Consider the following 11,934-nt stretch of genomic DNA (forward strand, 5'->3'; position numbering starts at 1 on the left):
CCAACAACATCCAGTTTAGAGGTTCATCCCCTATCTTCCCCTAAACCGTGGAGTACATCCCCTATCTCCTCCCACACACACACAATGCATATAAATAATAATTATACACATCAACACACAATACATAAATTTAATGTATTCTTTCAACCGTCATACTCAATGACATATTCCAGTGATTAGTTTCAGTTTGCCTAATCATCATGCATTGTCTACAACAATCATGACTATCCTCCACCGATAGCCCAAAGCAGTTATTTTTATACAGAAAATAAATGCAACAATGGATATATAATCAACATTTCAACTAGGTGAGTGATAAATAATCCAACTACACCCTTTAATCCCAAGCCTTTCCAAAATCAATTCCTCATTTCTCATAATTAATTATACAAATTAATTAACCAATGTAATTAGGACATATTCCATAATTAATATTTGCAACCCTTAGGTTCCATTTTCATTAATGTTTTAACATTAATTTCACTTTGCCATGCCAAACATGCATCTAGGTTTTATATAGCCAAAACCCCAGCTTTTGTAAAAATTACACTAAGGCCCAAACTCTCTCAAAATTACCAAACCAACCCTAACATCTCAAAATACTAAAATTTAAAGACAAAGCCCATAGTGAGGAGTAGGAGCTTGGATGGAGAAGAGACGCAAGACCAAAGTGCTCCAAAGACCAAGATGCTCGGATCAAAATGACGCCCTCGACGATCCACACAACTTTTACAAAGGCCGAAGAGAAGGAGGACACTCTAACTAGATCAAACCCTAAAGAGAAGGGAGTTTCTAGAGAGAGAGGCTCTCAAAAATGGGTTTTAGAAAAAGTAGGAGAGAGAAAGAAAAGCAAAAAGTGATTTAAAATCACCCAGCGGATAACTCATATACGTATGACCCGTTCGAGCGGAGAACACAACGCTCGAGCGTCAAGAACAAAAATCTGAACACGCTCGAGCGCAATAAGGCTCGCTCGAGCGCCAAGACACAAGAATAAAGCACTTCCGCTCGAGCGCGAAAACCAGTCCGCTCGAGCGCGAAAACCAGTCCGCTCGAGCGTAGATTTCCATCTCCCAGAACTTAAACCCAGAAAGTATTACCCGCTCGAGTGCCACAAAACCCGCTCGAGCGCCACCGCTCGAGCGTAAACAAACCCGCTCGAGCGTAAAAATCACATCTGCAGAAGTTTTGCAGGAACACGAAATACTGGAGGTGTGCAATCCCCGCTCGAGCGCAAGAATACCCGCTCGAGCGGATCGCCTAAAAACTGAACAACAAGGAATTGAAACCAAGGCCTAACCAACCTGTAACAACCCTGCTCAAAACACCCTAAAACTCAATCAAGTGGAATTAAAGGACGACAACAAGATAGATACCACAACCAACTTCACGGAACCGAGTCCGAAACACAACAGAACAGTAAAGGGACAACAGGGATCGCTATATCGACTTTTTATCAAAACCCTAGTTGTTACCAAATAGATTATTAAATACCCATTAGGCTTCCAAAAGTTAGATATAATATGTAGAAAATATATTATAACCAACACCAAACCAAATGAAATATTTTTAATAAACCAATTGGGTCTCATATTCCATTAAGGAGGTATATCTAACAATTCTCCCCCTACCGATTTAGTTGGAGACATCAACCATACCCGCCAAAGTTCGACACTTCAAATGTTTATCCTTCGACAAAGCCTTAGTCAACATATCCGAAATATTATCATCCCTGTAAACCTTTTCAAGTTGTAACAATTTCGAATCTAACACATCACGAATCCAATGGTATCTCACATCAATGAGTTTTGATCTCAAATGAAAAGTAGAATTTTTACTCAACAACACTTTGACTATCACAATAAAGCACATACCTTTCTTGTTTCAAACCCAACTCTTGCAAAAATTGCTTCAACCATAACTCTTCTTTGCAAGCTTCCGTAATAGCAATAAATTCAACTTCGATAGTTGAGAGAGCAACACATTTTTGTAATTTAGATTGCCATGCCACAACTTTCCCTACAAATGTCATCAAATACCCCGAAGTAGATTTTCTAGAATCAACATCACCGACCATGTCAGAATCCATGGACCTATCAAGCATCGGCTTACTATCCCCAAAACACAAACACACCTTCGAAGTCCCTCGAAGATATCTTAGAATTCACTTCACCTCAGCCTAATGTTTTTTACCCGGATTACAGAGAAAACGACGCACCACACCAACGAAGTGAGAAATATCTAGCCTTGTACAAACCATGGCGTACATCAAGGAACCAATCGGTGAAGTATAAGGAATTTTCAGCATCTCTTCCTTATCTTTTTCACTTGTAGGACATTGATTTGAACTAAGCTTGAAGTGCAAGTGGACAACCAACCGGCTTTGCTTTATTCGTGTTGAATCTTTCAAGAACCTTCTCAATGTAGCTTTCTTGAGACAACCAAATCAAGCCCCTTTTTTGTGATTACGAACAATTTTCATACCAAGTATTTACTTTGCCGGTCCCAAATCTTTCATAGCAAACGACTTGCTCAATTCCCATTTCAACCTGTTAATCGTAGTATAATCTTGACCCATAATTAACATGTCATCAACATAAAGCAAAAGAATAATAAATTTGTTTTCCGAAATTTTTTTCACAAACACACAATGGTCTGAAGTGGTTTTAGAAAAACCATTATTCATCATGAAAGAGTCAAATTTTTTGTATCATTGCCGCGGGGCTTGCTTGAGGCCATACAAACTTTTCTTCAATTTGCAAACAAATTTCTCTTACCCTTTCTTTACAAAACCTTCCGATTGGTCCATGTAAATTTCTTCTTCAAGGTCACCTTGAAAAATTATTTTGAGAAACTATTAAGTGAGGAACATGGAGGTACGACAATAAGGGAAGAAATAGCCAGTAATACGATAAATCAAAACTATAGGTTCTATCGCAGGATTAAAAACTTTGAAGTGGAGATTGTACTTAAGAAGATGAAATCAAATTAGGCTTTAGGACCAGATGATATCCCTATTGAAGCTTGGAAGTGTTTGGGTAAAAAGGGGTTGTTTGGTTGACTAGGTTGTTTAGAAAAATTTTGTTGACTAAGAACATGCCAGATGAGTGGAGGAAGAGTATTTTAGTGCCAATCAATAAGAATAAATGTGATATCCAGAATTGCAACAACTATAGAAGAATCAAGCTAATGTGTCATATAATGAAAGTGTGGGAGAGGGTGATAGAACGCAGATTGCGAGATATAACGGAGGTGTCAGAGAATCAATTTGAGTTTATACTTGGCAAGTCAACAATGGAAGCGATCTATCCTTTGAGGAAAGTAATACAAAAGTATAGAGAAAAGAAAAGAGACATTCATCTGGTGTTTATCGACCTTGAGAAAACATATGATAAAGTGTCCCGGGATATAATATGGTAGGTGTTAGCAAAGAAATGACGACAAAAGGTTACTTTGATATAATTAGGGACATGTATGAAGAGGTGGTAACCACTATTAGATCGCATGCTGGAAAGACAAAGGAATTTCCTATCACTGTAGGGTTACACTAAGGATCTACCTTAAGTCCTTATCTTTTTGCTTTAGTTATGGATGAGTTGACAAAAAATATTCAGGATGACGTGCCATGGTGCATGCTTTTTGCAGACGATATAGTGCTAGTGGATGAGACTAGAGGAGTTAATACAAAGTTGGAGATTTGGAGAAAAACTCTTGAATTTAAAGGATTCCGGATAAGTAGAACTAAGATAGAGTACATAGAGTGTAAATTTTGTAACGGTAACAATGAAAGCAGATGAAAAGTGAAGATTGAGAATCAAGAACTGCCTAAGAGTGAACATTTTTGTTATTTAGGGTCAATTATCACAACAGCGGGGGAGATTGATACGGATGTGGCCCATAGGATTAAGGCGGGATGGTGTAAGAGGAGAAGTGCATCCGGGGTACTGTGCGATAAATGAATACCCACTAGACTTAAAGGTAAGTTCTATAAAACGGTTATTAGACCAGCGATGTTGTATGGGACGGAGTGTTGGGCAACCAAGAAACAACATGTAGATAAAATGAGAGTGGCTAAGATGAGAATGCTAAGGTGGATGTGTGCAAGACTAGACAAGACAGAATTAGGAATGAGTGTATTCAGGAATGGGTAGGAGTAGCACCGGTAGAAGATAAGTTGAGAGAAAATCGATTGAGATGGTTTGATCATATTCAACGGAGACCAACAGATGCAATAGTGAAGAGATGTGATACTGTAACGGTAAATGGAAGTGTTAGGGGACAGGGTAGGCTTAGATTAATGTTGGTTAGCGTTGTAAATAGAGATATAGATCTACTTAATTTGACTAACGAAATGGCCTTTGATAGGGCCGCGTGGAGAAGAAGGATTCATGTAGCCGACCTTATTTGATGGGACTTAAGGCTTGGCTTGGTTTGGTTTGGTTTGCAGCCATACCAAGTACAACCCAAATAGAAGACATCTTCACAATCGGCAAGAAAATTTCATTAAAGTCAACACCTTTCTTTTGCCCAAAGCCTTTCACAACAAGGCATGCCTGATACCTTAGATTCTTGCCATCATTCTTCAATTTGAAGATCCACTTATTTTTCAAAATTTTCCTCCCCTTAGGTAATTTCACCAAATCGTAAGTATGGTTTTCAATCGTAAGTATGGTTTTCAAGTAAGGAATTCATTTCCTCTTCCATAGCCTTTTTCCAATCACCTTTCTTTGCATGCTCAATTGTTTCTTGGTAGCTCTCAGGCTCCCCTTGATCGGATATCAATACAAATTTATTGGGATGATACTTTTTAGAAGGTTGCCGGTCCCTTGTAGATTTTCTCAACTCAAGTTGTGGTGGTGGTTCTTGAGTTGGATGCTTTTCTTCAAGTTCGGGCTCAACTTCATCAAGATTAGTATCATCCTCCACATCTTCAATAGGTAGCTGCACATCTCCCCCATTTTCATTATCAACTGAAAATGAAGGAGACGGATCCATGTCAATGAGATCACTAGTTTTTTGCTTTGGTTGATCACTTTTGCCAAAGTCTTCAATTGTTTGGTCTTCAATAAACACAACATCATGGCTTCGAATAACTTTCTTGTCGACCGGATCCCATAATCTATAACCAAATTCATCAAGCCCATAGCCAAGAAAAATGCATTGTCTTGACTTGTTATCGAGCTTGGACCTCTCATCTTTTGGAATGTGAACAAAAGCTCGGCAACCAAGCACTCTCAAGTGCTCATAAGACACATCTTTACCAGTCCAAACTCTTTCGAGAGCATCACCATTCAAAGAATATGAAAGAGACAAATTGATCACGTCAACCGCTATCCTCATTGCCTCATCCCAAAAGGATCTTGACAATTTAGCATATGAAAGCAGACACCTTGTTCTTTTCACAATGGTGCGGTTCATCCTCTTGGCAACACCATTTTGTTGAGGAGTCCCCTTAATTGTCTTTTGGTGCCGAATACCTTGGCTACGACAATATTCATCAAATGGCCCAATGTATTCACTACCATTGTCTGTTCGGATGCACTTCAATTTCTGCTATGTTTCTCTTTCAACCATGGCCTGAAAATGCTTAAACACATCTAAAACTTGATCTTTAGTTTTTAGTGCAAAAGCTCAAACTTTCCTTGAATAATCATCAATGAAAGTAACAAAATAAAGTGTACCACTATATGTTCTATTTTCAAACGACCACAAACATCCAAATGAATCAACTCCAAAACATTTTATTTTCTGGAAGCAACATTTTTATGAAAAGAAACTTTATGTTGTTTACTTGCCAAGCAATGAACACAAGTTTTAAGACGCATACCTTTCAAATTGGGTAAAAGCTCTTTCTTGAACAAAACTTGCAGTCCTTTTTCACTCATGTGCCCAAGCTGCTTGTGTCATAATTCGGTAGAAGTATCATCCTCAAGTGCATTGATAACACCTTTGCAAATTTTTCTTTGCATCGAATAAAGTGTATGAGTCTTCTTGCACTTAGCCACGACCAAAGAACCCTTTGTGAGCTTCTATTTTCCATCACCAAATTTGTTTTTGTAGCCTTCATTATCTGGCTTCCCTTTAGAGATCAAATTGAGGCGAATGTTTGGAACATGCCTCACATCTTTAAACAACAACTTGTAGCCCAAATTTGTTTCCAAGCAAATATTACCCATGCCAACAATCTTGGACAAGCCTTCATTACCCTTTCGAACACACCCATAATCTCCTTTGGTGTAGGTAGTGAAGTAATCAACTTGAGAAGTCACATGAAAAAAAACACCAGAATCAATCACCCAATTGCTCTCTCGGCCCACAAAATTAACACAATCATCTTCACAAACAACCATGAGATCACAATCGATAATAACCGACATTGTGTCTTCTTGCTTCTTATCCACCCTTTTATCATGCCTTTTCTCCTTGTTCTTGAGCTTTTGGCATTCCCGTTTCATGTGCCATTTCTCATGGAAATAATGGCACTCAATGTCTTTCTTTGAAAAAAAATAATCTCTTGATTTGTCATGGCTTTGATTATGATCATGAGGTGTCTTACTCCCCTCCTTGTTTTGCTTCGGCCTCTTATAACAAATGCCTCCAAATGAGAAAAATTCCGATTATTTTCTTCTAGTTTCTTCATTTAACAAGGTACTAGTAACTTGGCTTATATCATGCCTTTTCTCCTTGTTCTTGAGCTTTTGGCATTCCCGTTTCATGTGCCATTTCTCATGGAAATAATGGCACTCAATGTCTTTCTTTGAAAAAGAATAATCTCTTGATTTGTCATGGCTTTGATTATGATCATGAGGAGTCTTACTCCCCTCCTTGTTTTGCTTCGGCCGCTTATAACAAATGCCTCCAAATGAGAAAAAATCCGATTATTTTCTTCTAGTTTCTTCATTTAACCAGGTACTAGTAACTTGGCTTATTGTGACAACTCCATTGGGCGTTGAATTACTAACCGTCACAACCAAAGTCTCCCAACTTTCGGACAAAAAACTAAGTAGCATTAAAGCCTGTAACTTATCATCTCAAACAATTTTCATAGAAGCAAGTTGGTTAACAATACTCTTTATTTCATTCAAATGTTTCGGAATGGGGCTATCTTCTTTATATTTTAAATTAACCAACTTACGAAACAGAATAGCTTTATTTGTGGCTGATTTTCTATCATAAAGACCTAATTTTTTCATAAATCATGTGTCGAAGTTTCAGTAGCAACATGATGAAACACACTGTCTTCAATCCATTGACGGATAACACCAACGACTTTTTAATTAAGCCTCCTCTATTCATCATCTTTCATACCTTTGGGTTTGCCACTATCACCCTCAATAGGCCCATACAAATCTTTACAAAATAATAGGTCTTCCATTTTAGTTTTCCAAGTTACCCAATTGCTTCCATTGAAGCTAGACATACGACCCACATTTCCCTCTATTGATTTACACAAATAAATAAATCCAAATAAACCATAAGCTCTGATACTAGTTGTTAGAGAAAATAGATAATTTTTCACGAGTAAATCAATCAATGGAAATAAAAACTAATATGGAAAAATTAAATCAACGACACAAAATTTTACGTGGTTCCCTCAATGTAAGGTACGTCCACAGGATCGAAATCTAATTCCACTATGGTATCACAAAATCACCCTTAGGAGAATTTCAAATAATCACAAATAATCAAGAGGAAATATCTCACCAAATAGATGAACAAAAATCTTCAAAACAGAGTTGTAGAAGACCCAAAATAATACGTCCAAATCAGAACCGAAAACTAGAACCAGACAAAGCAAAGCAGCACTATTGCTTGTTTGCCCAACCAATGCACACACAACCACGCCTTAACAAATTAACGCACCGAATAATGATAAAAAAAGCTACTGCTCCACAAAGCCAAACGGCTGCCCCTTTGAAAGATAAAACAATCCAAAAATATTGTTGTCTCTTGGGCTTTTTATCAAAACCCTAGTTGTTACCAAACAAATTATTAAATACCAATTGGGCTTCCAAAAGTTATATATAATATATAGAAAATATATTATAATCAACACCAAATCAAATGAAATATTAATAAACCAATTGGGTCTCATACTCCACTAAAGAGGTATACCCAGCAAGTTTGAGCAATTTGTAGACAAGGCTGCCCTTGGACAATAACACTTGTACCACCTGCACTCTTTGCCACTTAAGGGGCAATGCCTAGGAGGCCACCACCATCTGCACTCTCTTCCATTCAAGGGCCAATGGATGTCAATCCATCTACTCAAAAGGATAGCTCCAGTTAAGGGTGGCACATCAAAGAAGAAAGGGTCAACACAGTAAAGTCTATGAAGCACGGACACTGACACGGACACGGACACGGACACGGACACGGATACGGACACGGGACACGGCAATTTTCAAAAAATGGGGACACGGACACGGCAGGGGACACGGCGATTTTTTTATATATATATATATATATATATTTTTATGTGTTATGTAGATTCGTATTACATTCATTCTAAATCAAAATTAACAAACACTAATATAGTACCATTAATTCAATAAATATAAGAGAGGCAAAAGATTCAACATCCAACATCCAACAATAAATATAAGGGGAAAACATCCAACAATATTCTTCACAAAAACACTAAATAAGAGACAAAGAAGAAGAAAAAAAAGAAAAAGAAAAAAAGAAGTAGGCCTTTCAAAACTTCAAGTAGATCCAATTTCTTGCACGTCTTCATCATCATTAGCATCACCACCTTTTTCTTCGTTTGCACCTCCATCATCTGTAAACAACACAACCTCCATCTCAGGTTCATCAAGTGACAGATTTGCAACCTCAAGCATTCCAACATCATCAAATGAATCAAATGTGTCGCCCGCAATATCCCATAACTTGGTCTCTCCTTCATGGTATTGTGGGGTTCTCCTTGATAAAAGACGGAGGTTGCTATGAACAAAAACCAAGTCCTCTGCACGTTGGGGTGTCATCTTGTTTCTTCTCATTGAATGGATAAAAGAGTATATACTCCAATTCCTCTCAGCACATGATGAAGAAGAAGGTTGCACAAGTAGCCTTAAAGCCAAAGATTGAAGAGTGGGTGCAGATGCACCATGAACAACCCACCAACTATGAGGATCCATATCACATCTATCTCCAATGGAATCAATGTCAGCAAATGGCCCCTCTTTTGTTGAGAACTTAGCATACTCCAAATTTGCTTTAGTGCGCTCCATTGGATCATCAAAGAACCTTTTCAAGCACTTTTTTCTCTCAAGACAAACCTCCTCATCCCTATGTGGGGGAACTCGGCTTGGATCCTCATGAAGCCACACATCACTATAATACCTAAAATGAAAAAAAAGTACTACTCATTATAAATGTGAAAGAATAATATTAAACTTAAATTAATAAAAATAGTAAATTGTGTTGTAATCACCTTGGATTCAATGAGTGTGCCAAGCAATGAAGTGGTGTGTTGTTCTTGTTCCACCGGTCTACAAGAATCTGATGTACTACATTATAGAATGTAGACTCATCTTCTAGTCGCTTTCCTTCATGCTTATATATCACCATCTTCACTTTTTCTATCATTGTATCCCACATGTCATATACTAAGTGAAGAGAAGGTCTATCGGTGTCACAAACTCTAATCATGTCATAAATAGGAGCAGTAAAGGAAAGTATGTAGTCAACTTGATCCCACCAAAAGTCATCCAATAACTTATCCTTCACAAACTTGGCCTTGCCAATATCATCATCCCTATAACAACTCCATTTGTCACTGATTACCATTGTTTGGAGACCTTGCTTTATCAACTTGACCCTCTTAAGCATGACAATAGAAGAAGCAAAGCGTGTCTCGGCAACTGAAAGAAGTTTCAAACTCACAAACTCATTGTATATTGCCAACCTCATGGAATGATTACAAATAAAATTCTTGATCATCATCACATCACCCACAATCTCACTAATCCAATTACACTCTTCAAATGCGACTGAATTATTTTCCACATTCTTGGCAGCACAAATATTCTTCAAGGCAAGATTGAGGGTGTGCACAACACAAGGAGTCCAAAAGATGTGAGGAAATTGTGCTTCAATTAGGTGCCCGGCTGCCTTGCAATTTGCGGCATTATCTGTAATGACTTAAACCACATTTTTAGGCCCAACCTCCATAATTACTTCCTTCATCAAGTTGGAAATAAAATATTTGTCCTTTGTTTCCCCTGAACAATCAACCGTTTTAAGAAACATAGGCCCACCTCCGGTAACAGCCATAAAATTTATTAATGGCCTTCGTTGGGAATCACTCCATCCATCACTGACTATACTCACCCCCTTCTCTTTCCATGAGCCTCGAATAGGATCTAACAACCTATCAATGTTTATCCTTTCTTTTTGAAGCAATGTAGTTCTCAACATGTTATACCCAGGTGGTACATACCCTTGTATGTTGTTATTTGCAGCAAAAGTAAATGCACTAACATAGTAAGGATTTCTTGCCAAATGAAATGGCAAGCCTGCTGAATAAAACATTCTAGCTATCTCACTATTTAGTCGTTCTCGAGCCCCAATGTTAAATGCTTTCATAACAGGGTTACTACTACTTCCACTCCCTAAAGCAGTTGACCTCTTCCTTTTTGATCCATATATCTCCTCTGGTTCATTAAAACATAAACCTAATGATGCACTTGAACTAGGAGGAGGCAATGGGACTTTCTTCAACCTAGAGTTTTTCAATTTCAACTCTGCTTCTGCAATTGCTCTCTCAAAATCTGCTTTATCCTTACTTGTTACTTTTGGACACACTTCTATACCCTGATTTTTAATTTGCATCAAATGGGCTTTTACCCTAGTGTATGAACCTTTACGTGTAACCCGACAAAAGTTACATTGAAAAGTATAATTCCCCCCCCCTTTGCACCAGATTTTTCTAATCTAGTCACATATTTCCACAGTGGCTTATCATCTTCAGCATCAAAGGCAGATGGTGTGTTATTGGCAGAATTTGAACTAGACATTTTTCCTATAAATTAACATTAACATTAGAAGGATAAATAAAAAAATAAAAAAAAAAACAAAAAAAAGAGCTTAAATAGAATTTAAATAAAACAGAATTTAAACATATAATTAAAAAAAACAGCCTCATCTAAATAAAGAGTTTAAATAAAAAAAATAGAATTTAAATACAGTTTTATATATATACATATATATAAACATATAATTAAAAAAAAAAGTTCTTACATATATATATATATATAAACATATAAACAAATAAAAATAAAAATAAAAAAGAGTCTTACATATAATATATATATATATAAAAAAAAAGAGGCTTATTAATATATATCAAAATAAAAAAATAAATAAAAAAAGAGTATCAAAATAAAAAATAAATAAAAAAAAGTAATAACATATATAAACGTAAAAAAAAATAAAAAAAATAAAAATAAAACTCAATCTCATCTCATCTCAGTCGAAAGCTGAGAGAGAGAGAGAGAGAGAGCGAAAGAGGAGACAGGCGAAAGAGAGCGAGAGACGGGCTTACCTTCGAAGACGACTGGAGCAGGGACTGAGGGCTGCGATCGATCGACGTTAGAGGGCTGCGATCGACGTCAGAGGGCTTCGATCGACGTCGGAGGCTGCGATCGACGTCGGAGGCTGCGATCGACGTCGGAGGACTGTGATTGAGAGACAGAGCTTCGATCGGGCTTCGACTGAGAGAGAGGGCTTCGACTGAGAGAGAAGGTTAATTTTTCTCCTTTACTCAGTTTCGATTAGGGCCTTTTTTTTTTTTTTTACTTTATAAATATTATACTTTGGCCCCAAATAAATATAAAAAATTCAAAAACGAGCCCCGCCGTGTCCCATGGCGTGTCCAGAAATGGACACGCGTGTCCCTGCCGTGTCCCCTTCCAAAAAAATCATTAAATT

General features: G+C 37.4%; 1 protein-coding gene across 1 annotated transcript; it reads right to left on the reverse strand.

Moving 5' to 3' along the window:
* Window positions 1-8,584: 8,584 nt before the first annotated feature.
* Window positions 8,585-11,021, reverse strand: LOC145798087 (uncharacterized). Its single transcript, XM_082885554.1, has 4 exons — window positions 10,925-11,021; window positions 10,263-10,865; window positions 9,437-10,136; window positions 8,585-9,345 (listed from the first exon to the last, which is right to left on the reverse strand). Exons 1-4 carry the CDS (start codon window positions 11,019-11,021, stop codon window positions 8,706-8,708), a joined length of 2,040 nt encoding a protein of 679 aa, XP_082741680.1. The 3' UTR covers window positions 8,585-8,705.
* Between the last annotated feature and the right edge of the window lie 913 nt (window positions 11,022-11,934).

This window comes from Camellia sinensis, chromosome 8, assembly GCF_055761805.1.
Source record: "Camellia sinensis isolate YWXY chromosome 8, ASM5576180v1, whole genome shotgun sequence".
In the NCBI taxonomy this organism is placed as follows: Eukaryota; Viridiplantae; Streptophyta; class Magnoliopsida; order Ericales; family Theaceae; genus Camellia; species Camellia sinensis.

Bases quoted from the DNA above. Each gene is read 5' to 3' on its own strand.
- LOC145798087 (XM_082885554.1), bottom strand. From the start codon at position 11,021: ATGTCTAGTTCAAATTCTGCCAATAACACACCATCTGCCTTTGATGCT. The intron at 10,137-10,262 runs GTGGGCCTATGT...AAGTCATTACAG, and splicing joins TTTTATGGCTGTTACCGGAG to ATAATGCCGCAAATTGCAAG. The intron at 9,346-9,436 runs GTGATTACAACA...TTTTCATTTTAG, and splicing joins GCACACTCATTGAATCCAAG to GTATTATAGTGATGTGTGGC.